General features: G+C 35.5%; 1 protein-coding gene across 11 annotated transcripts in view; it reads left to right on the forward strand.

Annotated features, from left to right (window-relative positions):
- The window catches only part of TANK (TRAF family member associated NFKB activator), a 79,307-nt gene that overhangs the window by 36,310 nt on the left and 17,392 nt on the right, over nt 1-25,605 (forward strand). For 5 of the 11 annotated variants that reach the window (XR_009533223.1, XM_060106988.1, XM_060106993.1 and 2 more), the window contains exons 3-4: nt 6,336-6,447; nt 7,564-7,682. Coding sequence is in view for 10 of the 11 variants with exons in the window: in XM_060106988.1 (XP_059962971.1) it covers nt 6,336-6,447; nt 7,564-7,682 (231 nt within the window). In the remaining variant the exon portion in view is untranslated. Of the gene's footprint in view, nt 1-1,673; nt 1,792-3,097; nt 3,203-4,408; nt 4,494-6,335; nt 6,448-7,563; nt 7,683-25,605 lie in introns of those variants that run through there. The other 6 variants (XM_060106991.1, XM_060106990.1, XM_060106986.1 and 3 more) reach the window with 4 other exon arrangements.

Here is a 25,605-nt window from a genome sequence, read left to right on the forward strand (position 1 = left end):
GTATGCTAGGATATATATTCAAGAAGATTCATTAATAATTAGGAATATTTAAATTATGATACCAATTCAAAGATTATTTTGAGCACCTACTCAATCAGGAACTGCTCTAAGTTACTGGGTCTACAATGAGCAGCAGAAATACTCCCTACTTCATGAAATGGTGGCACAGACTAGTTAAGCAGAGACTAGTCAAACAATCCTGTAAATGTAAAGTTTCAAACTCTGATAAGTATTAGGAAGAAAAGTAAACTGCTTTTAAAGTGTTTGTTAGGGATTTGACCTAATTTAGAGAAGACAATTTTTATGAAGCGATTGTGGAAGGGCAAGGTTGGGGGGCTTTCCAGGTACAAGACCCTTTGGCCTAAAGAACTGAAAGTATAAGGGAAATAATGCATTGAGAAGAGTCAAGGGCAAGACTTTGTAGAGTTTTAGAGGCCATATTGAAGATTTTTGGTTCTTTATTCTATAATCAGTAGGGAGCCATTTAAAGTTTTTTGGGGGGAGGCATAGGAGGAGGAAAGAGTGGGTCTTATGATTAGATTTACATTTTGCAAAGAACACTATGGCTACAGTGTAGAGAGTGGATTGGCTGACAGATTTACGAAGAGCAGTTAGGCCGTTGCAGTAGTTATTAATGTTTGATGCTTGAACTGTTATGTCTACATTGGAAATGAACAAGTGGATAGATTTGAGAGTATTTAAGATTAAAATTGACACTTGGTGGTAGATTGGCAATAGAACAAGTAAATGTCAAGGATGGTTGTAGCTTTCTGGATAAATAGCGGTGCCATGTATTGAGAGAAGGAATACTAGAAAAGGACAGATTTGGTGGGGTTGCGGGGGGTTTGAGGGGTTTGTTAGTTGGAGAGAGGAGATCATCGGATTTGAGTAAGTAAAATTTGAAATGCTTTTTCAGTAGCACTTGGCCACATAGATATAGAGTTCAAAGGAGGGTTCTGCTAGAAGGAGAATTTGAAAGTCCGGGAAATAACCAACCACTGGGAATGAGATTGCCTGAAGGGAGAATATATAGCAAAAAGAGGACCTTGGTAGAGCTAGATAGACTCACATGAGTCTAGCCATGGTGCTTATTTAGGGGCTTGGGCATTGTAGTCAGGCAAACCTGTATTCAAATCCCAGCTCTACTACCTACTGAGAAACCTTGAGCAGGTTATTTTGTAACTCTTTGTGCCTCAGTTTTCTCATCTATAACATGTGGGAAATAATCTCAGAAGGTTAGTTTAAGGATTAAGTGAGATAGAGGAAATAAAGCTCTCTAATTTCTGGAGCATAGTAAATAGTCAGTGAAATGATCATATAATGATAATGTGTTGATGAAAAATTTGGTTGCAGAACAGTTCATGTTTTTAAAAAAAGATACATACACATGTACACAGACGTTTTGGAAGGGCAAATGCCAAAGTGTCAGTAGTAATTACCTCTGAGGAGGAAAGGAGAGCAAAGTAAAGGAAGAGACTGTCACTTTTACTTTGTACGTATCTGGGGTTTTCTTATGGTGGTGATGGTGGACATTTTGTTGTTTTTTGCATTGTTTTCAACAAACGTGCTACTTTTGTAGTTTTTAACTACAATTTTATTTCTTAATCATTTCTGAGCCTATTTTGTCTCTTTGTAAACTTTGAACAACCAGAGTTTGTTTTTTTGCTTGACAGAATGTTTTTGATTCAATGGAGATACCACACTGATTTCTTGAAGAGAAGCTTCTGAGTCCTAGATTACAGTGAACTAGAAGGACTAAGAAACTGGCTTAGAGAATGGGGTGGTTGTGTGGTAAGTCTGGTGACAAATTGCCTATGTACAGTGATAATCAGAGCTTTAGTTAATGGACATATGCACTACATGCTATAGTAATAGATATTATGTGGAAACGTTGTTCATTATTACAGGAAAGTGACTAATGTTTGCAAAGAGCTTATTATGTGCCATAATAAGCAATCTCCTTCAATCCTGTAAGTAAATATTATTTTCATTTCAAAGTGAAAGAAACCAAGGCTCAAATAAGCTGAATAAATTAATCAGGACCAAAATGAAATATTGTAAAATAAAAATAATTTACCATTTGGCATGCAGAGAAATTGGTGACAGCACTGTCACTTAATAGTAGATAATCAGATTGATAATCTGATCTGTCAAATTGCAGATCTCCTAGGTAAGTCTTGGTATCAGGAAGGTGGGAGAGGGCAGGGTTTATAACTCCCTAGTTATAGGAGAATATAGCAGAGAATGGTTTAGCAATGAGCTGTGTAAACCAGATTTCCGAGTTGCTAATCCTATACCATCTCTTTTTTTTTTTAACCTAAAATTGAAGTTGGTTTTTAGTTTACCGAAGTTTCAAGATAAGACAATTAGTTTGTGTCTGAAGTGTTATGTATTGGAATAACTAATATTTAATTATCTTCCTTCATGAACTGTGGAGCTTCCTATTGAGAGCTTTTGTGGTAGCCAAGCAAATCCTTCAATAAAGATTTTGTTCTCTTTGTTAATCTTGGAACAGTTTGAAAGGTTTTTAAACCAAGGCTTTTTCTTTTAATCCATTCAATATTTACTAAAATTTTTATTCTTTTTATACTTAGAGGAAAAGAATGGTATGTCTCAGAATATTGGGATTAGTTCTTGAGGATGAGAAGAGATAATGTTTGACCTATTTAGAGAATTATGGATGACTTAAGGACACTTGAACTTTTTTTTCCCAGTTAGGAAATACGTGCTTTGGAAAATATGAAAAGTGAGAATTTTCAGTATCAGCAGTAGGAAAAAATTCAATTTATAGAACTCTATATTAATATTTATGAAACCCATGAAAACTTGAGCAGCTGTATGTCCAAAATTATAGAGAATATGCTGCCTTAGTTTTGAAGATGGATTGAAATTTTGCCTGTATAAAGGGACATTTCTTAAGATAAGCTTTTTGCTTTATTTATGATAGTTGAGAGTATGTATGGACAACCATTTATAGTAAATTCAAGATGTGTACTGTATTTAATCACCATTGTTTTAAGTTTTGCTTTTGAACACTGAGAAAGAATACAAAGTACATTCTGGCACCAAGTACCTAAGTACCTGTTTACCTCTTTAGATGCTGATAGACCACTTGTTTTGCTAGTCTTTGGAACTGGAAGGAGTGTCAAATACACAGAAGCCAGAGTCATCTCGGCCAGATGGTGTTTGATACAGATGGATGGTTAGTTGTCATGCAGATCTCCTAGTTGGTAACTTGTTGCTGCCATCTGACTCAAAGAATCATTCACACACACTGGCTGTCAAAAGCATCTTCTTCTCTTCTGTCTGTTTTAGCTGTCATGTCTGTGCTCTGTACAGAAGTGTTGACAAGACATTGCTGTTGTACATTTTCAATGTGGTTGTTAGTGATTTTTCTGTTTTGTTGGGTCTTTGGTAGTGCTGGAATGTACTTGCTTTTTAATTGTACTGTTTTTTTAAAAAAAAAATACTGTGACAGTGCAACAATTATCTGACCTTTTAAAAAGACTTTTCAGATAGTAAGTTTGTTAACATCTGTTCAGTGAACAAAAGCATTTACTAAAAAGAAAAAAAAAAACAAACTTCTTGTTCCTGTTAGTTTCCAAACATAGCAAGTAAACTGAATTCTGCTGGTTATTTCCTAGTTTGATACAGTATCCTCTTCTGGACTTCCCCTCTCATAGCCTTGTGGTCAGAAGCTTTATACTATTTTCTAAATATGTATTTTCTCTTCTCAAATTAGTACGTTTTTTCCTGAGAGTATAAGCTTCCCTTTTTTTCCAAAAAAGGAAAAAGAAAATCTTCAGACATGGCCTTTTTTTTTTGCATCCATCTTCTGAAACTTAATTTCCTTTTGTCTTATTTACCTACTGACCTACTGTCTCTATTTTTCCTATTTTCCTTATGGAAATGTAAGCAAAACCTTATCTCCATTCCTTCAGGTTACTTCTGAAGGCATATCTATTTCTCTTATATTTCCTTATAAAACTTAATTAGTTTATTTATTCAACTAATATTTATTGAGCATCTCAGTGTGTGCCAGGTACTCTGCTGTACTTTGGAGATGGGGTACTCAGGAGAAAATAGTCTCTGCCCTTGAGGAGGTCATAGTCTAAAGGGAAATCATACATATAAACATTTAGGCTAGACTACTGTAATTGATATAATGTAAGTATGTGGAAAGAACAGTAAAAGAACATGGGTCATTGCTGTTCTATTTCCCCTGCTATACTTCCAGAGTATTGGTTTTTAAATTATTACAGAATTTGCTTAAGTTTATAAAGTACTTTGTTAAGTTGTTTAAGAAATAGTTCAAAGCTTCAACTTGAAATTATTGTTGATCTATAGATTTTTTTTCCAGCTAAAACATTTTCAGCATTATTCATGTATTGTAATATGTTATATGCAGATGTGCTAAAGTATGTTTTTAAGCCAAAAACTAGAAGATGAAAATTACCTGGCAGAGGCTTTCTGAGTTGATTCCAAGAGAAAATGCAAGTCATTTGTTTTTTCATTAAGGTTGGGGGAAAATATATAGTACATGGAGAATGGACTGAGGCTTGAATAACTTATACATTTATTCTGGGCCCGTCTCTAACTTACTAAGTTTTTTGTACTGGTTACTTAATGCTGGATAGTAGAATATATATGGCTCTCAAAGAATAGTGAAAGAATGGGTAATTTTTCATTGATATTTATGAAAAGCTTTTGAGTTCTTTAGAGAAAGTTCTAAATACACAGAAGTAGATAGTACAGACTGTAATATCAGCATGTTTGCTGATTCCTCAGCCCCGGTGGCTCTGTGTAGCCAGGTAAATTTAAAGTATTACAGAATTTGCATTAGAGGTTTAAACCCTTCTTACAGTCAACCTACCCACTCTTTCTAGGGACTTGGATGTAAGTTTATTTAGGAATAAGAAGTCTTATTTGGGGAAGCCTGGCCCTCGACTGGAATATGGTATCCAAGGTCCTGTTCTCAGACTCCTAGTCATAGGACATATGGTTCAGACAGATTCAAAAGACTCATTCTTTTATTCATAATAATAAAATTTACTGGGATTTTCTTTTAATTGGATTCTTTATTTCTTTTATTTTATTTTTTCAATAAGCATGTACTGAATTCCCCCTATGTATAAGTTACTTTGCAGAGTTCTATGGGAGTATCAAGTTATATGGTACTACCCTCAGGCAACATGCAAAGACAACACACCACTTGGGTTATTTACCAGCTTTGTCAGTTACTCATGTTTGAAGTGTAATACTTATAAAATTTCACCTTTTATTTGGGAAAATGTGGTATTTTGCTTTCATTTCTTAAGCTAATTTACTTTGGGAATCTAGGAACAGCTGTATATATAAAGAACTTTAGGTTTATAGATCTCTGAAAATAATAGAGCTTCATTAATTTTGAACTTTGATTAAGTATCAATTCAAAATAGAATATTTAGTATCTATTGAAGGACAGTCCAAGATTATTAGAACCCCATTTCATATTTCAAGGAATTTACAATTTAGTCATTTATATGTTCTTCTAGTGATAGAAATTGTTAAAGAATTCTCTATTATTTTTTGGTCATATATTTTTCAGACTTTGTGCTAATTTGATAATTGTAATGGAACGTTTTCAAATTTCGGGTTTGCAACATTTGTATTCTCTAATGCAAACTCATGTCTTCTTTCATTGCTTAATTCTCACAGCCACTGCAATGAAATAGTAAGGTGAATGGATTAAAAATATAAGGGAAATTGTAGTGTTTAAGATATCCACTAGAGATTAACCATGTGTTCTCTTGACTTCTTAAAACTTAATCTTAGAAGTTTCTGATCAATGTATTTTATAATTTGTACACATCCCTTTGATTTTCATAGTGTTTTAGCTATAGCTACTTCCTTTGTGTTTTTGTACTCTAAAAGTAAATTCAAAAGTATGTTTATTTAAAAGACATGAAATCTTCACTTTTTAAAGTTAGTGGGTATTTTTATAGAATAACTTTAATATAATATCCATTTTGTCATTCAAAGCTTTTTTTGTTATTATTAAGGATTAAATTCTAAATTATATTTTTATCCAAGAAACTACACATTGAACTCTTAACTGAAATTTCTTTAATTAAGAAGATTTTTAAAATTTTACAGTGTTTAAAGCATTTAAAATCACTTATGTTTGTAATGATTATAAATACATTATTGGATCCTATTTTTAGCTCATAAATAAATGCTCCAGTACCTGGGAAATGGCAATATGGGTAACTCATATCTATATGTAATTATTAAGGGACAGTAAATGTATGTACATGTCTTTCAGTAAATATCAGGCTAACTGGTTTTTATGTCAGCAGACTGAGAACTATGAGCAGAGAATACGTGAGCAACAGGAACAGCTGTCACTTCAACAAACTATTATTGACAAGCTAAAATCACAGTTACTTCTTGTGAATTCCAGTCAAGGTATGTTCATGTTAAATTTTTATTTATTTCTTAAACCTCTGGGAGAAAAGAAAGATGGAAGTTAAGTTTTTCTATTTTATTTCTCCATTGTTTCTCAATAGTTCTGATATTTTAATAACTGTGGTACAGTTACGTTTATTTAGAAATGAACAGTTGCAGGGAATGGGAAAATGGACATTCACATATATTATCTGGTGGAACTCTTAAGTTGATAAAACTTCCTAGAAGACAATTTGTCAATAAATAGCAAAAGCTTTTAAAATGTCTGTGCCTTTTAAACCAAAAATTCAAGTCCTAAGAATATATCATAAGAAAATATTTCTGTAAGTACTCAAGGTATATATGCAAGGATGCTCATCACAGTATAATTTCTAATAATGGAAAACTAGAAATAAATGTTCAACAGTTAAATTACAGTCATTTGTGTGGTGAACAGCTATGTAGCCAAGAAAAGTGATAATAGGTGTTCAGTTACAAACATGAAACATATTCATGATATATGACAAACTGAGCAAAGCAAGATAAAAAATAAATGTAATTTTATCTATGCAAAAAAAAAAGATTCTTTTGTGAATTTATAGGTATTGGAAAAGAAAAATTCTGATAAAATATAAACCAAAATGTTAACAGGAATAATTCATAGATAATAAAAACTGTGGGTAGCTTTTATTTTTTTTATTCTTTTCAGCATGTCTGCATTTTCTCATTTTTAATAATAAGCGTAGAGTATTATGCAAATAATTATCATAAACAAGAAATGCATACCTGAAAATATGACAAATAAAAGTTTAATTACATTGCTGATGATAAGATACAAAGAACATACTTCTAGTTTTCTAAATTCTACATATTTTATATACTATTGATATTGGAAGAGTAGGGGTTTTGTGTGTTTAGTAGGAATGAAAGTAAAACAATATGAATCAAATATGCCAAAATCTAAATGGGCAAATCTAAATTGTCAAAGTAACTATTATCTAAAGAATTTTTAAAATTCATAGTTTAAAATCTCTACTCTTTAAAATTAGGGGTTTGGGTTTGTATTCTTTTTACTTTTCCAGATGGTACCAAAAACAAGGATTTCCCACTTATGTCTAAGAGGTTTTTGTCTTACAGATAACAGTTATGGCTGTGTTCCCCTGCTTGAAGACAGTGAAGCAAGGAAGAATAATTTGACTCTTGATCAGCCACATGATAACGTAAAGTCACGAATACCAAAAGAAAAAGAATCAAAGGTAGACTGCGCTGCCGGTTTATTCCCTAAAGGAAATAAATGAGAAATCGGACTTCTTGAATTATTTAGTCAGTATTCTATCACATTTGGGATGGGCAGGAATGGTGGAGAAAGTGGATAAGATTCTTTTCAACCCTAACACTGCTATTGCAAGAATCAAAATTTAAATGGTGGTACATAACACATAATACATCTTCCCCATTTTATTTTCCTGAAATGGGTCCACCACTGGAATTCTAAACAGAAGTTCTTTATATACAAACAAGTAACTTACATGTTCCTAAGTATATTTGAAGCACTATTTCCAAGTAAAATAAAGACTTAAATTCCCTATTTCCTAGTATTCTCTTTTCTATCTCACAGGTGTTTACCAAAGAAATAAAAGATTTTACATAGAAAGAAATAAGATAGTAAGACACAGATGATTCTGGGCTAGAAAATAGCATTCTAGTTTTTTCATTTGCCTGTGCTTAATTAAAAAACAAAATCTGCCTAACTAGCTTAAGCTAAAGTCTTCATTGAAGCAATATAAAAAGGAATATTGCGTATCTGCAGAGAAATGTGTACAAAGATGTTCATGGTACATTGGTTAAAAACACCCTAAACATCCGTCAGTAGCAGGATGGTATATCTTTACAATTAAACATTTTAGAAAAATTAAACTAAATATTTATATATTAATATACCTAGATTTCAAAAGCAATGTTGAGTAAAAAATGGAAATTACAAAACGAAAAAATGGGAATAATTTATTTAGATTTTTAAAAAAATATAAAACATGACATCATTTATAAAAATATAAATGTGTAGTAGAAGTATAAAAACATATGCAGGAAGGGTATTCTTTAGAAAAAGGAAGGTGGGGAGAAAAGAGACTGATTCTGGGAAAGGAATAAAGAGGGCTTCAGGTATATCTGTAACTTTTCTGGGGGTTTTTTGGGTTTTTTTGGGTTTTTTTTGGTTTTTTTTTTTTTTTGCGGTATGTGGGCCTCTCACTGTTGTGGCCTCTCTCGTTGCGGAGCACAGGCTCCGGACGCGCAGGCTCAACGGCCGTGGCTCACGGGCCCAGCTGCTCCGCGGCATGTGGGATCTTCCCAGACCGGGGTATGAACCTGTGTCCCCTGCATCGGCAGGCGGACCCTCAACCACTGCGCCACCAGGGAAGCCCCAACTTTTCTGTTTTTAAAGAAAAGTTCTGAAGGAAATATGGCAGAATCTTAATGCTTATTAAATCAGGGTGGTCGAGATATAGATGTATATTGTATTCTCCATGCTTTTCTGAATCATTGGAATTTTATGTTTAAAAATGAATTTTTTTAATGAGATGAGTTGGGTTTTAGTGAGATGAAACAGCTCTTGAGTGAAGTAATATCTCCTAACAAATGAGGATACTTAACAACCACAAGACAATTAAGTCAAGAGTGCTATATTTATTTATTTATTTCCTTCTAAATCAGGTAGGAGATTTTAACTTTGTGTGTCAAGGTTATTCAGTTACTTATCCCATAACTAAGACTATCTTAACTTGTTTTTATTTAACATCAAATCTGAGAAATCCAGTTTGACAGTTCCCTATAAATAAAAATTTTAGAATGAAAAATTCCCTACAGTATCTCCCAGTTCATATTTCTTTGTTTAGAATCATTATTGGTTTTTTTATTTGAATCATTCAGCTCTCTTCACCCCCACTCCAATTTCTGTTTATCTATAACTGCTAGCAAACACAAGAAACTGTGCCACTGGAACATGTTCGGGTTTATTTTGCAAAAGACAAAATTCAGAAACAGTGATTCTGACGTTTAGAATACAGTTTTGTGATAGAGCCTATTATAGTACATTTTAAAATCATTGAACTACTGTAAAATGCTGACATAAATTTAGTGCTTAAGTAAATAATATTTGCAGACCATTTTCCTGTTTCAGAGACTTCTAAATGTCATGATTTATTATCAATTTTTAGTCAGAATTCTTATATTTATTCCAATTATAACATTTCTTTGACAATAATAAAATATCTCCAGCCCAAGTACATAGAAAGTATTTTTGAAAGTAGCAATCTTGATTAGAACAAAGGGGATAATGTGAAAGGCTCTAAGATATATTAATAATTTATTTTGAATTTGGATAATTTGTCATTATGAAAGTTTTAGAGTTTGTCAATTAGTGTTCAAAGAGAACCTTCAAACAGATTTCTTTTTTAAATTATGTTTGTTTTAATTTGTAAGATGTCTTTATGTCTCATATATATATATATCTGAACAGCTGGGCTGAAGTTAAGTATAAGTAACAGAAATCATGTCAAAGGTATTTCCAAAAAATTAATAATGTTGCATCAATTATAACCTTATTTGTGGACAGACCATAAGAGGGAAAAATATAAAGCTCCAAGTAGGAAATAAATCTAAATTCAGTGAGTTCTTTTAATTATCTTTACTAACAGGGGAAAGATTTATTTGACAGCTACATATTTAACTCCTTGAATAGCTCATCAACTCAATCTTCTTGTACTATAATAAAAATTAGCAGTTTTATATTTCAATTTTCTCATCTTCCTTTATATATCTAGAGCCAAAGTGCTAATGAACATTAAACATACAAAGGATTAAAGAGAAGAAATATATTCTAAAAGAATGGATAAATTGGATTTATTGAATATTTAAGAGCTGGCTATATATGCGTTGCAAAAATTAGTCCTAATTTAGAAAAATACTGGCCAATTGAAATTAAAATCTTTTCCATTGGCATATATGTTGATCTGAGCTAATTAAGTTATAATTAAATACACTTTTAGGTAATACAAGTGAAATCCTTTCCTGAAGGAGTTTGATTGGCATGGATATCATTAAGGTTTTTCCAAAATGAAAAAATTCCATATTGGTTGCTTGCAATTTTGTCAAAGTATGCATGTACACACTAGACAAAACCTAGAAGGTAGTATGCAGAAATGGCTAAGATAATGGTACAGTTTTCTGTTTTCAATATGCTTTTATTTTATTAGCCTTCTCAAAAACTAATTGATTTTATTTTTTTTACTGAAGTATAGTTAATTTACAACATTATGTTAATTTCTGCTGTACAGCAAATTGACTCAGTTATACATATATATATATTCTTTTCCATTATGATTTATCATACTGAATATAGTTCTCTGTGTCATAAACAACTTAACTGATTTTAGAAATTACATTCCCAATCAGTTGGCCTAGCCTCTGTAATGAATTAGTGACTTAATAGAAATGTTTTGAACCAACAACAGAAGGAGGCTACTGCTAACCACTCACAGTCCTTTCCTCCTCCTATTTTTGGTGGGTAGTTTGAGGACTGTTTACCTTGTTTAGGACTTGGTTAGGATATTTGAAAAGGGAAAGACCCCCAGACATTATGGCAAATGGCAACTATGGCTGCCTTGGAAAATGAGACACATAGAGTGGAGGAAAAAGGAATATGTTGAGGGAAAAGAGGACCTTTTAGAAAATTGTATTTGAGAAACATGAAATTTATAGTTTAGTCTGCTCATAGAAATCCTACACAAAGAGCATGCAAGAGTCCTTTGATTTCTAAAAGGACATAAAAAAGTCAACGTCGCAGAACCTGTGTCATTGGATGACCCTTAGTATTCTGCTTATAGTTTAGCGACATTAGAGGAGAAGTACTCAGTTTAATGGAAAACTTGTGTTTCACCTCTTGTACACCACTGTAGTTTGTACTGTATTTCTTGTTGAGATAGGATTCATTGTATTATCTATCATATAACAAAGTACCCCAAACTTACCCCAATATATAACAACAACTATTTATCAATCACTTTTTATGGGTCAGAAATTCAGGAGTGACTTAGCTGGATAGTTCTGATTCAGGATCTTACGTGATTGAAGTCAGAATGTGGCCAAGGGCTTCCAGTCACCTGAAAGCTTAACGGTGTTTGGAGGATCCACTTCCAAGATGGCTCACTCCAAGATGGCTGTTGGCAAGATACCTCACCACATGGGCCTCTCATCACAGTGTGCCAGCTATCTTCCTCAGAGTAAGAAAGAAATAGATCCAAGGGAGCAAGGAGGAAGCCACAGTGCTTTCTACAAGCTAGTCTCTAAAATCACACCTTTGCTTCCACTTTACTCTGTTAATTAGAAACAAGTCACTAAGTGCTCCAGAGATAAGAAAATAAGTTCTTCTTCTTGAAAAAAAAGATTATCAAAGATTTTGTAGACATACTGTATTTAAAAGCATCACAGGGGGACTTCCCTGGTGGTCCAGTGGTTAAGACTCCGCTCTCCCAATGCAGGGGGCCCGGGTTCGATCCCTGGTCAGGGACCTAGATCCCACATGCTGCAACTAAAAGAGCCTGCGTGCCACAACTGAGACCCAGCACAGCCTAAATAAATAAATATTTTTAAAAATAAAAATAAAAGCATCACAGGGATTGTAGATTGTGGTATACAGAAGAGGGTACCAAAAGATCAAGGGTGTGTGTGGGGGCAGCATAGTACATCATTTACCATCTGATAAATATTAATGAGAGTTAAAGGAACCTGGCAGAATTTAATAATGAATTTGACTCTCCTGAATCCTGTTGTTATTCATCTCAGAGCAAAGAAGTAATCATAGCTTCTTATCTTGAGAATAATTTCAAAAGTTCTAATATGAATATAGACTTTCCAGAGGCGATTAGCTGAGCAGTGCTTTAGAGAACCAAGAAACTGTTGCATGTTATTACTTTAAAAGTTAAAAATTATAAGAAATCAAATAAAACAGAAATGCATACACTTATTCTTGGCAAAGACTACTATCTTGTTTGCAGGACACCATTGTCAGACATAGTAACATATGTCATGATAGCAGTTATTATTTAGCAAATTTTATATTTTAATATAAATACAAATTCTGAGCAGGGATCGAACCCAGGCCCCCTGCAGTGGAAGCGCAGACTCCTAACCACTGGACCGCCAGGGAGTTCCCCTGGATCATTTTTATGATCTTGGAAACGAGATTTTTTTATAATACGGCTCTGGGAACCACTTCAGTTGCAAACTAAATGCTACCCTAGGTGTGTAGGGTGTGACAAAAGATTTTGTCATCTTTCTATCCCTTTTTTTGTGTGTGTGGAAGTTATACAAAAGTCTAGAGTGTTTTATTTTATATAACTATGTTTATTCTTCTTTAATGATATTTTATTTATTTATTTATTTTTGGCTGCGTTGGGTCTTCGTTGCTGCGCGCGGGCTTGCTCTAGTTGTGGCGAGCGAGGGCTACTCTTTGTTGCGGTGCACGGGCTTCTCGTTGCTGTGGCCTCTCCTGTTGCGGAGCACGGGCTCTAGGTGCGCGGACTTCAGTAGTTGTGGCACGTGGCCTCAGTAGTTGTGGCTCACGGGCTCTAGAGCGCAGGCTCAGCAGCCGTGGCGCAGGAGCTTAGTTGCTCTGTGGTATGTGGGATCTTCCTGGGCCAGGGCTTGAACCCGTGTCCCCTGCATTGGCAGGCGGATTCTTAACCACTGCGCCACCAAGGAAGCCCGTCTAGAGTGTTTTGACACAAGAAAATATAGAGAGCAAAAATGTAGAATACATAAAAGAATTTAGTGATGTTGGTAAATTTTCTTCACTCATTCATTCAATAACTCTAAACTGCCCTCTGACTTAAAGTCCTGATTTAATAACCAAAATAGACGTTATTGAATGTTGTAAAGTTTTTTCAGATTCTAGGATCTGAGATACAAAGTATATATTATATGAGTTTATTTGAACTTTTAATTATTTAGAAACCATGTGTTCATGTGTATAGAGATGTTTTTATGCTTTATTTCTGATTTTCTATATATAATTTATTCTTTATACATCTTTTTTCATCTGAGTTATATGCTTTAAACAAAAGTTTAAAAATACAAAGAATGCAGTTGTTACTGAAAAATGCCAGTTAGACAGTTGGCAAATTTCTAATGTAGCTATCATTGTGATTAGATCAGCAGATACATGGTAGCTTTGAGGAGCAGGAAAGATTTTATAGGTTTAGAATAGTAAAACAGTGATGGAGCTGTGGAGCTGCCGTCAGTGCTAACATTGAGGAAGTAGGATGTGCTGTACCTGGCAATTGCAAGTAAACATAGAAGCTCTGACATGTTTGAAGAAAACTGATGTCTAAAAATTGACTTGTCAATCAGTTAGACAAGAAGTTTTGGGGGGTTTTCTAACATTTTCATTGGGGTATAATTGCTTTACAATGGTGTGTTAGTTTCTGCTTTATAACAAAGTGAATCAGCTATACATATACATATATCCCCATATCTCCTCCCTCTTGTGTGTCCCTCCCACCCTCCCTATCCCACTCCTCTAGGTGGTCACAAAACACCAAGCTGATCTCCCTGTGTTATGCGGCTGCTTCCCACTAGCTAGCTATTTTACATTTGGTAGTGTATATATGTCCATGCCACTCTCTCATTTTGTCCCAGCCTACCCTTCCGCCTCCCTGTGTCCTCAAGTCCATTCTCTACATCTGCGTCTTTATTCCTGTCCTGCCCCTAGGTTCTTCAGAACCACTTTTTTTTTTTTTTTTTTTAGATTCCATATATATGTGTTAGCATGTGGTATTTGTTTTTCTTTTTCTGGCTTACTTCACTCTGTATGACAGACTCTAGGTCCATCCACCTCACTACAAATAACTCAGTTTCGTTTCTTTTTATGGCTGAGTGGACAAGAAGTATTTATTGAACTCCTATTTTCCCAGTCTTGCTAGTCCTTGATAGGAATACAAAAAAAAAAAAAAAAAGAGTAAGATCTTTCCCCTTTAAGGAGCTACAGTCTGGTTGGGGAAACAAAATTTGGAGACCCAAAACAATTAGCACGCAAATTAAAAGACAATGTGAAGTCCTAATTACATGACAAAATGAAATCCTAATTATCATTTTATGGTACAGATAAAACATATAGGACCTTAATTTAAAAATAAAAATGCCCAGTGAGCTGAAGGTAGGCTTGATCAGGCACTCAACATTTAGTTTAAGTAGGGGAAAGAAAACAAATTCTTAACTTGCTTATGTGGTAGTATGTGCATAGATATGTAAACTTAAATTTTGTGCAGCATTTTAATAGAAAAAGAATAATCTCTAGGCAAGAACCCATATTATTCCAGGCTACTTTGGAGAACATTAAATAAACTGAAAGCTAAAACTGAGGGTTTGGGGGGCTTCCCTGGTGGCGCAGTGGTTGAGAGTCCACCTGCTGATGCAGGGGACGTGGGTTCGTGCCCTGGTCTGGGAAGATCCCGGCTGGGCCCGTGAGCCATGGCCGTTGAGCCTGTGCGTCCGGAGCCTGTGCTCCACAACGGGAGAGGCCACAACAGTGAGAGGCCCGCGTACTGTCAGTAAGTAAGTAAGTAAGTAAGTAAGTAAAAGTAAGTAAGTAAGTAAAGGTAAATAAATAAGTAAGTAAGTAAGTAAGTAAATAAATAAATAAATAAGTAAATAAAATAAAACTGAGGGTTTTGAAAGAGCAATTTCATTTACTATAACTTTTTAAAATTACATAATCATCACTTCAGAGGAGAGAGTGCTTCTTTTTGTTTCCTTATTCTTTATTTTTGTTTCTTTATTCTGTAGACGGTCCTTCAGTGAAAGGCATTTGCCCATGGTGTATTCCTCCATTTATTATATATGACAGTTTGAGCAGACACTGTATGAACTTTAACTTGTTCTACTGTCTGGCCTTCTGTAGCTTATAAAATCCTAGCCTCACAAGTCTAGGTCTTGGATGACATCTCCATCCTTGAACTGTTCATATCTCATATACTCTGGACTTCAGGTGCACCACCCACTTAGGGATCTCCATCTGAGTTTCAGGCCCCCATAGCTTCTCTCAACATCTAGATACTTTCTCTATTGCAAGTATCTTAAACTATATTTATTTATAGGTTAGGTTTATTGTCAGGTACCTGGATTTATATACATTGTAAATGCTTTAAAATAGAGTATCGTATACAGATGTATGATGAAAACACCTGTTTTTAAATATGTTTTTATTATTTGAACAGAAGTTAGAAATTATATCATTAGTCAAGATATGTAACTATCAAGTGATTTCCTTGGCAAAGTAAAATATGGTTTACATTACCAAAACACATAGTACCTTTCCTGAGAGAGGAACTTTAAAACAATATATGACTGCTTATGTTCTCACCTTTGTATTACTCACCTTTGTAAATAACAAACAAAAAAATTATCCCTGTATTCCTTTAAGGCTTGATTCTTTCTTTTCATCATCTTTTATTAGATAGAAATGCCCATTATACAATGGCACATGACAGCCTAGCCTGGGGATTACAGAGGATTGGAGAAAACGTGTGTATGTAGCAACTTACCTTCTTGGTCAGAGCAAATGTCCCATTCCCCCTGGTTTTGTTTTTAGAGATTGGATCAAATATACCTTCTTTTTATATGTAACACTTCTATATTACTTTTCTCTGGAGATTAGTCTTTGTTTATAAACTCTCTGGTAGAATAATAATTAGAAGGAAAAAAGTTATTCAACAAGTTTATCCATTAATATATATAATATATAATAAATATATCACAGACTCTAAGAAAATTGATATCCAAATCATTTTAATGTTTACATTGAAACTTCTGTTGTAGAAATTGTTTCCAAATCTGAATTATTAATTCATCCTAACTCTTTCCTGTTCTGAGTCTCTGGTTTTGTTTTTGTTTTTTTTATTGAAGTATTGTTGATTTACAGTGTTGTGTTAGTTTCTGGTGCATAGCAAAGTGATTCAGTTATATGTATATATACATATTCTTTTTCATGTTCTTTTCCATTATGGTTTATTATAGGATATTGAATATAGTTCCCTGTGCTATACAGTAGGACTTTGTTATTTATCTATTTTTTATATAGTAATTTGTATCTATTATTCCCAAATACCTAATTTATCCCTCCCCCACCCCCTCTCCCCTTTGGAAACCATAAGTTTGTTTTCTATGTCTGTGAGTCTGTTTCATAAATAAGTTCATTTGTGTCATATTTTAGATTCCACATGTAAATGTTATATGGTATTTGTCTTTCTCTTTCAGACTTACTTCACTTAGTATGATAATCTCTAGGTCCATCCATGTTGCTGCAAATGGCATTATTTCATTCTTTTTTATGGCTGAGTAGTATTCCATTGTGTATATATACCACATTTTCTTTATCCATTCATTTGTTGATGGACATTTAGGTTGCTTCCATATCTTGGCTATTGTAAATAGTGCCACAGTGAACATTGGGGTGCGTGCATCTTTTCGAATTATGGTTCTCTCCGGATATATGCCCAGGAGTGGAATTGCTGGATCATATGGCATCTCTCTTTTTAGCTTTTTAAGGAACCTCCATACTGTTTTCTCTAGTGGCTGCAGCAATTTATATTCCCACCAACAAAAGGGTTCCCTTTTCTCCATACCCTCTCCGGCATTTGTTATTTGTAGACTTTTTAACGATGGCCATTCTCATCAGTTTGAGGTGGTACCTCACTGTAGTTTTGAATTGCATTTCTCTAATAATTAGCAACGTTGAGCATCTTTTCACGTGCCTGGTGGCCATCTTACGTCTTCTTTGGTGAAATGTCTATTTAGGTCTTCTGCCCATATTTTGTTTGGCTTTTTTTTTTTCTGTTAATGAGTTGTATGAGCTGTTCGTATATTTTGGAAATTAAGCTCTTGTTGGTCGCATCATTTGCAAAGATTGGCAGGCAGATTCTTAACCACTGCGCCACCAGGCAAGTCCCCTTGATGAGATTTTAAAAGGGATTGTTCTTTTACTTTCCATTTCTGATACTTCATTGTTAGTGTAAAGAAATGCAACAGATTTCTGTATGTTAATCTTGGTGAGTCTCTGTTTTTTAATTTAATACATAATTTTAGTTTTTGCTTTGTTATTAGAAATAATTTTTGAGGGGAGAAGAAAATGAGAAATGGCATATCACTTTTTAAATCCTCTTCCCTGGCTTCTAAGCAGATTTAAATAGCTCTAATATGGTATTTCTCCCCTTATTTCCCCTTTTTGTACCCTTTCTCACATTTCCCATTCTTCTTTTTCTACTCTTCTCCAGAGCCCACTAAACAGAGTTACTGTATTCTGTTCTTCCCTGATTTATCTTGACCAAGGCCTGAAAGGCTGTTTTTTCAACTTCATAGGTTGGGGCTAGCCCTCCAAAATAATCTAGTTTCTCTTATTAATATATTATAATCTGTCATCCTAAAAGTTCTCAAAATCTGTTTTAAAGATATTTGTTTCTTCATACTTCCCTGGTGGTCCAGTGGTTAAGACTCTGCGCTTCCAATGCAGGGGGTGAAGTTTTGATCCCTGGTCAGGAAACTAAGATCCCACATGCCACGTGGCGTGGCCAAAAAAAAAAAAGATATTTGTTTTTTAGTTAGAAATGCTTTTTGCATTTGATCTGTTGTGATATGTTGTGGTGGGTGGTTTGGGGGGCGTTATGGGTTTTTTTTGTTTGTTTGTTTGGTTGAATTACATGAAGAAAATCCAGTTTCACACAGATATGTAGTTGGGAAAGGGAAGAGTATTTTAATAACCTTTTTAGAAATTGTAGATATTTTCCTTTGATACTATACCAAAACTTCACAAGTGGTAATTTCTTAATGTTAGCTGCAGTATGAAAGCTGAAACCAGTGAACTCTTCTGGTACATTAAAAGCCATTGGGGCCTCCCTGGTGGCGCAAGTGGTTAAGAGTCCGCCTGCCGATGCAGGGGATACGGGTTCGTGCCCCAGTCTGGGAGGATCCCATATGCTGCGGAGCGGCTGGGCCCGTGAGCCATGGCCGCTGGGCCTGCGCATCCGGAGCCTGTGCTCCGCAACGGGAGAGGCCACAACAGTGAGAGGCCCACATACCGCAAAAAGAAAAAAAAAAAAAAAAAAAAAAGCCATTGGTCTGTCTTGTACTTTGAATGTATCTTTTACTTATGTATGATTTTGTAGCATCATGAATTGGTCATTTGGAAAATACCGGTTCAGGGAGCTATGCACAACTTCCAAATATTGACTTATTTCATGATATAATATTTTAACTCACATTTAACATCATCACTGATCTCATCAGAAAAGTCGTTTTACTGGGCAGCTGTCAAGATTACTATAACAGAAGTTTTCCAAAATTTGCACTTGAAAACTTAAATTTTTTCGTAAACAACAAATCTTTTCAGTTGTTTTCCTTAAAGTGGGAAGCTAGCTTCATTTGCTTTTGAGAAAATGTCTGAATAACCATAGCTTGCATGATAATCATTCTTTCAAGTGAAAATGACATTCCATTAAAAAAAGTGACTAGTACAGCTTGCAGCTCGAACACTTGCACAAGTGCTTTCCCCCCTGTACTTCAGTATGAAATAGAAGTCCTTTGTGTATATTTCCCATTTTGTCACACAGAATACTAAAAAATGTCAGCCTGGGATCAAAATTCAATAAAATTAATAGTTTTTACTGTGTCATCATCAAGGATATTCTTAGGTGAAACTGGCTTCCTTTTTGATCCAGTATACGGCATTGAAGAATACAATGAGTACAGTTTGGTAACATGGCCTTGGTCATACTCAGGCACCAGCAGTTTTACTCACCATTGCTTTGTATCATCAGTATAAATGCCAGCACAGTAAAAAAGGCAAATAATATTTAATACTATTGTGACAGTTGTTGACCCCATGAGTTTCAGGGTCTGAGGTTTGATTTTATCCTACCTACAAGCTAATAAGTTATAACTTCATGGATGCTGGAAGAAGACATGAGACTCCTGGATCAGAGTAGAAAAGGTCTCTGGTATTTATAGAACAGCAAGCAGCTAGAGCATTATATTTGCATTGGTCTTATGGTGGGGGACACAAGGTGGACCCAGATGGATGCCTGCATATGCAAATGGTTATGCTGTTAAAAGATGGTGTGGTGCCTGATGCATTTCTTGAGCTATTCCACAGTACCCTAGACCTGTGAAATGTTGCATAGTATGTATTCTTCATGGTAATTTTTAAAGGCATAGAATGTATTATAGGATCCCAAATCAACAGTAAGAAAACTACTTAGCGGGAATTCCCTGGTGGTCCAGTGGTTAGGACTCCACAGTTTCACTGCTGAGGGCCCAGGTTCAATCCTGGTTGGGGAACTAAGATACCGCAAGCTACGTAACGTGGCCAAAAAGAAAAAAAAAAAAAAGAAAACTACTCAGCTTCGTTTTACCATAGAAACTCTAGCTAGCATGTTTCCCAATATTGTATTTTATTTATTGTTTGTTTGTTTGTTTTTGTTTGTTTTTTTGTTTTTTTGCAGTACGCAGGCCTCTCACTGCTGTGGCCTCTCCCGTTGCGGAGCACAGGCTCCGGACACGCAGGCTCAGCAGCCATGGCTCACGGGCCCATCCGCTCCGCGACATGTGGGATCTTCCCAGACCGGGGCACGAACCTGTGTCCCCTGCATCAGCAGGCGGACTCTCAACCACTGTGCCACCAGGGAAGCCCCCCCAATATTGTATTTTAATAACTCTTATTGAATTTGTAGCCCCCTTTAAGATATTGCTAGAATTTGATGGGGGAGAGATGGGGAGGGCACACCTTATTTATCATTTGCACTTAATGTGCTGTGTTCTTTCAGTGTCTTTGTTGCTTGCTTAAGGCACTCTTGCCATGTTATGAAAGCTTTTTCCCTGAAAGATTTTTTTTCTTTGCCAATTAGACATCTTTCCATATACTTGATACTCAGCTCTAAGATAAATAGATAGATCCTAGAATCCTGATAAAACTATTGTAAGGTAGTTCCCAGGCATTCTGTAAGTCATTAAACTATGATTTTTTTTCTTCTCTGATAAGTTCCTTTTGGAAAACCAAATAATTCCAAGATGGGTATCTTTTGTTTTCTCTCTCCTGTTGTGCTTATCAATAGTGGTATGATTTTTATATTCCTTATTGGATGGGTTTACCCACTGTTATTACTACCTCTAATTGCTCTTCACTATTTAACATTAAAGCAGCATGTTTCCCTCTATATTTCATCCAAATAATGATGTGCAGGAGGTCACTGACTTGTCCAGATTCCCTAAAAAGTGTCGTCTAGAATGTATTCCTGCTGGATGGCCACTGGCCACAGTAAATGTTGCTTTCCTTCTTGCTGCTGCTGGTTGAACATTTTCTCTTCCTCCTCTTTCCCCATGCTGCAGCCACAGAATCCCTGTTCTTGTCCCCGGCTCTTGTTTCTCATCTTGTCCTGAGGACAGAATGAAAACTTTTTAAGAAAGCTGAATCTAAAACTCTCCCTTCTACTTTTTTGATAAATGTCCATTTCTCTTTTACATGAAGAAGATAATAGATCTTTATAGTTAGTTGTTTTTACTAAGTTTTTTCTTGGCAAAGTAAAAAGTTGGTAGCCCTTTATCAGACCTCTAGTTTTGTTTTGAATTTTGCTATTCCTAGGAATGCTTAATTTCAGTTTCTTTAAGGTTTTATCTTTCCCTAAGATTTTTTTATTTTAAGGAGAATGGCCTTGCATTAACAAAGGAAAATGAAGATTAGAAGTGTGAACCAGATTTGAGGAAAAGGTGATTATTTAAAAAAAAATTTTTAAGATTTTTTTTTAATTTATTTATTTATGGCTGCATCGGGTCTTCGTTGTGGCACGGACTCTTTGTTACGGCACGTGGACTTCTCTCTAGTTGTGGCACGCAGGCTCCAGGGTGCGTGGGCCCTGTAGTTGTGGCATGCAGGCTCCATGGTTTTCGTCACACAGGCTCTCTAGTTGAGGCGCATGAGCTTAGTAGTTGTGGCATGTGGGCTAGTTGCCCCGCAGCATGTGGGATCTTAGTTCCCTGACCAGAGATCAAACCCACGTCCCCTGCATTGTGAGGCGGATTCTTTACCACTGGACCACCAGGGAAGCCCCTGATTATGTTATATTTTAAAATGTGGTGCTCTACAATAGACAACAGAACAAGTGAAAATATATTGGATTGAAAGAGAATTGAGAATGGCTATCGAGAGAGGGTGGGGGCTTCCCCGGTGGCGCAGTGGTTGAGAGTCTGCCTGCCAATGCAGGGGACACGGGTTCGTGCCCCGGTCCGGGAAGATCCCACATGCCGCGGAGCAGCTAGGCCCGTGAGCCATGGCCGCTGAGCCTGCGCGTCCAGAGCCTGTGCTTCGCAACGGGAGAGGCCACAACAGTGAGAGGCTCGCTTATTGCAAAAAAAAATAATAATAAAAGAATTAAGAGAGAGGGTGGGCCTGAAGATACAGACTTTAGGAAATGAATACTCAATAGACTTAACGCGAGAATGAACAATAAGAAAGGTGTATAATGAGGGAAGAACAGTGTACCCATGTGTGAACCTTAGAGAATGCCCACATTTTTAGTCTAAGAGGGACAGGGACCAATGAAAACACCAAAACTTAAAAAGAAAACCTAAATATTATACTGGTAGCCAAAAAGGTATCAAGAAGGAGGAGCTGCTCACTACTGTGAAGCACTGTCACTAATGTGAGATTCCAAGTTTTCTGTGGTTTTGTCCTGAGGGTGGCCACAATTCCAGTGGCTAAAATTCCAATTGAAAGCCCACCACCATTCTGGCTGGAAGAACCAGAAAGGAAAATGAGCCCAGAATAACCACAGTCACCAGAGAAGGAAGGAGCCCCATAAAGGAGAGAGCCAGAGAAAGTAAACCTGAAGTTCTGTGTTTAAACTCAGCCCGTCTCTGGCTCTCCCTAAAACCAAGGATGTGTGGGCAAACTGAAAACAGTTTGCAGCTGAAGCATAAAGGAATGAACTGAGATCTGAGCTGCTGCTCTTCAGAGGAGTGACAGTTTGGAGTCTGAGTCTAACCAACTTAATTTCCTGCAAAAACAAAAACATCAACACTCTTTGGCACCATATAACCGAATATCTCCCCAACATAATATTCACAATGTTCTGGGTACAGTCCAAAATTATTCAACATATGGCGAGTCAAGAAAATATGACCCAGTTTCAAGGGAACAGATACCAACCCTGAGATGATGCAGATATTGAGATTATCAGTCAAGGATTTTAAGTCAGCTACTATATATGCCCAGTCGTCTATTAGGAGGTAGTTAGGAAGGCAGGAAGAGAATTAAGGTTTCGAGAGGATAGCATTAACAGTAAGGTACTCCACTGTCATGCTTTGTCAAATGGTTAACTTTTAATGACAAGTTTGAGAAATATTTAAACTGTGAAATTCTGGTTAAGAAGCTATTGCCAAATTGCCTCTGTTAACACATAAACTGCTTTGGCAGAACTTGAGTAAGTCTATCTAGGGTGATTTGGGGGTGTAAATTTCTTCTTGGACATTCTTGAGCACAAAAAGGGCCATACCAAAGGCCATTCCCTAGGCAGTATTTAAACATCAAAACTTGGCTTATAACTATGCCTCACTGAGAAATATATTTGTTGTATGACAGACAGGTTTTAGAGTCTTAAAAGTAGTTTGGGGCCTCCCTGGTGGCGCAGTGGTTGGGAGTCCGCCTGCCGATGCAGGGGATACGGGTTCGTGCCCCGGTCTGGGAGGATCCCATATGCCGCGGAGCGGCTGGGCCCGTGAGCCATGGCCGCTGGGCCTGCGCATCCGGAGCCTGTGCTCCGCAACGGGAGAGGCCACAACAGTGAGAGGCCCGCATACCGCAAAAAAAAAAAAAAAAAAAAAAAAAAAAAAAGTAGTTTGCATTGGTACAGTGTGTAAATGTTACCCTTCTATATCTTCCTCACCATGCTAGATAACCCTACTACTTCACTTCTCTAGCAGTCGGGACCCGTAAACTGAGAGGTTAAGAGCCTGAGGCGGTAAGGCTTGGGTTCCAGTTGCAGCTACTCCACCTACTAGACTGTAGACAAATATTTGATCTCTCCAGAGCCTTAGTAACTATAGTGATCTTTAAAATCAAATTAAAGTACTTAATTCACAAGATTATGTGGATTTAGTTAAATAATTAATATATGCAAATTGCTTAAATAACAACTATTTTCATGAAGATATTTTCTGTTCACCATGGTAGTGGTATGACAAAAAAGTAGTAGTTAATGAAAAGGATTTTCCCAAATCATTTCATTTTAAAGTAGTGTTCAGAGAAGGGGTGAAGGAAGTATGGAAAACCTTACTTTTTAAAATTAGTCACTTAAGTTATTTTTCTATTTTGCATAAAAAGGCATTTCCACAATTAGATATTTCTTCCTATTAAGAAAATTAATCAGAAAGATAACTTTTTTTAATGTTTTATTGTAACATTGAATTGATAGAAGTTTTGGGGGATTTACATTAAACCAAAACCTTGTAAAGGACTTGGAAGTAATTGGGATATTTAATTTTATTTTTATAATGTTTATTTTCTTGCCTCTTCCTTCAGAACTCTGGGATGGATCCCATTTTGCCCTGGAATTGTTCCCGCACTGGCAGTGGATTTGCCTAGCACACTGTGTCATGCGGAACAGACAAGGCTCCTAGGATTTGTGTTCCTCTTGCTTTTCTAGATTTTCAGTAATATTATTGAGGGTGAGAGAACCACAGATTTCACATGGCCATAAGTTCTTATAAATACAATTTCTGTGTATTTTTTAAAATTACCTTTTGTCCTCAAACTTCTTTTTTAATATGCTTTTATATTCTTATCAAATCTCTTGTAACTTTTTTCTGTTCCTATTTTCTACCTTAAGCTCTTCACTTTCTCAGCCCTTTTTTCACTTTCTCCCTAATTCAGCCATATTCAATGCTTGACTTCACTGTAACATTTTTGTTTCAATATATATAAAACTGGTAAATTCAACCTCAGTTTCTCCTTTAACATTTCATTCTTAGTTTCAAAAATCTAAGTGATAAGTGAATCCTTATTTTCACTTTCTTTTTCCACTACTCATTTTTTCTTTTCCTGTAGTAAATTTTATTAAGTTAGTATTTATAACTATTCCACAGTTTATATTCCCTTTACTAATCCATCCCATCTCACCTGGGCTAACTTCTTGGTTGACATTGTTCCAAGTAAGAACATAGCTCTTTTCTGTTTTAAAAGCGTAATCTCAGAAACGAAATCAAATATTGGCTACACTCAGTTGCCTGAGCCACCTGAAAATAAATATTCCTTTTGCATGAAAGGATCTCAACTAAATTTTAGAGAGAATCTTTGATATGAACCCTGGAATAAAGCGATAGTCATTGCTATAGGTTAAATGTGTATCATTGAAGACTTACCACCTTTATTCAGTATTAGCCTTTTAAAGTTTAGATTCCGGGAAAAAAAAATGGAAAAAATAACTAAGAGGTTGTTTTATCTTATATACCATAAAGAAGAGAACGTTTCTGTTTTTAATTTCCTTTTGAAGTATATGGCTTCAGGCAATCAAATAAATTGGTACAATGTCAAAATAAATAAATAAATAAATAAAGTTTAGATTCCTTCCATATGAGAGGTATTAATGAGTTTGAATTGAATTATCTTTAAAAGTTCCATAACTCAATTTAATTTTGCTGACTTTAGTTGCTTAAAATTTTTAAGAAAAAACATGATTCTGATTAAAAATTTTTATTGCATTTCTTCTTCTCCCCTAGCTTTTTGGAGCTATAAATTGACAAATTAAAATTTTATACATTTACAATGTATAGCATGATGTTTTGATATATGTATACATTATGAAATGATTACCACAGTCAATCTAATTAACATATCCATCACTTCACATGGTTATTTTTCTTTTTTATTGTGGTAAAAACATTTAAGATTTATACTCTTAGCAAATTTCAAGTATACAATACAGTAGTATTAACTATAGTTGCCATGCTATGCACTAGATCTCCAGAATTTATCCATCTACATGACTGAAACTTTGTACTCAACATCTTCCTACTTCCCCTACCTCCCAAACCCTGGCAACCACCGTTCTACTCTGCTTCTATGAGTCTGACTTTTTTAGG

This window comes from Mesoplodon densirostris, chromosome 8 (genome assembly GCF_025265405.1).
Source record: "Mesoplodon densirostris isolate mMesDen1 chromosome 8, mMesDen1 primary haplotype, whole genome shotgun sequence".
Taxonomy (NCBI): domain Eukaryota; kingdom Metazoa; phylum Chordata; class Mammalia; order Artiodactyla; family Ziphiidae; genus Mesoplodon; species Mesoplodon densirostris.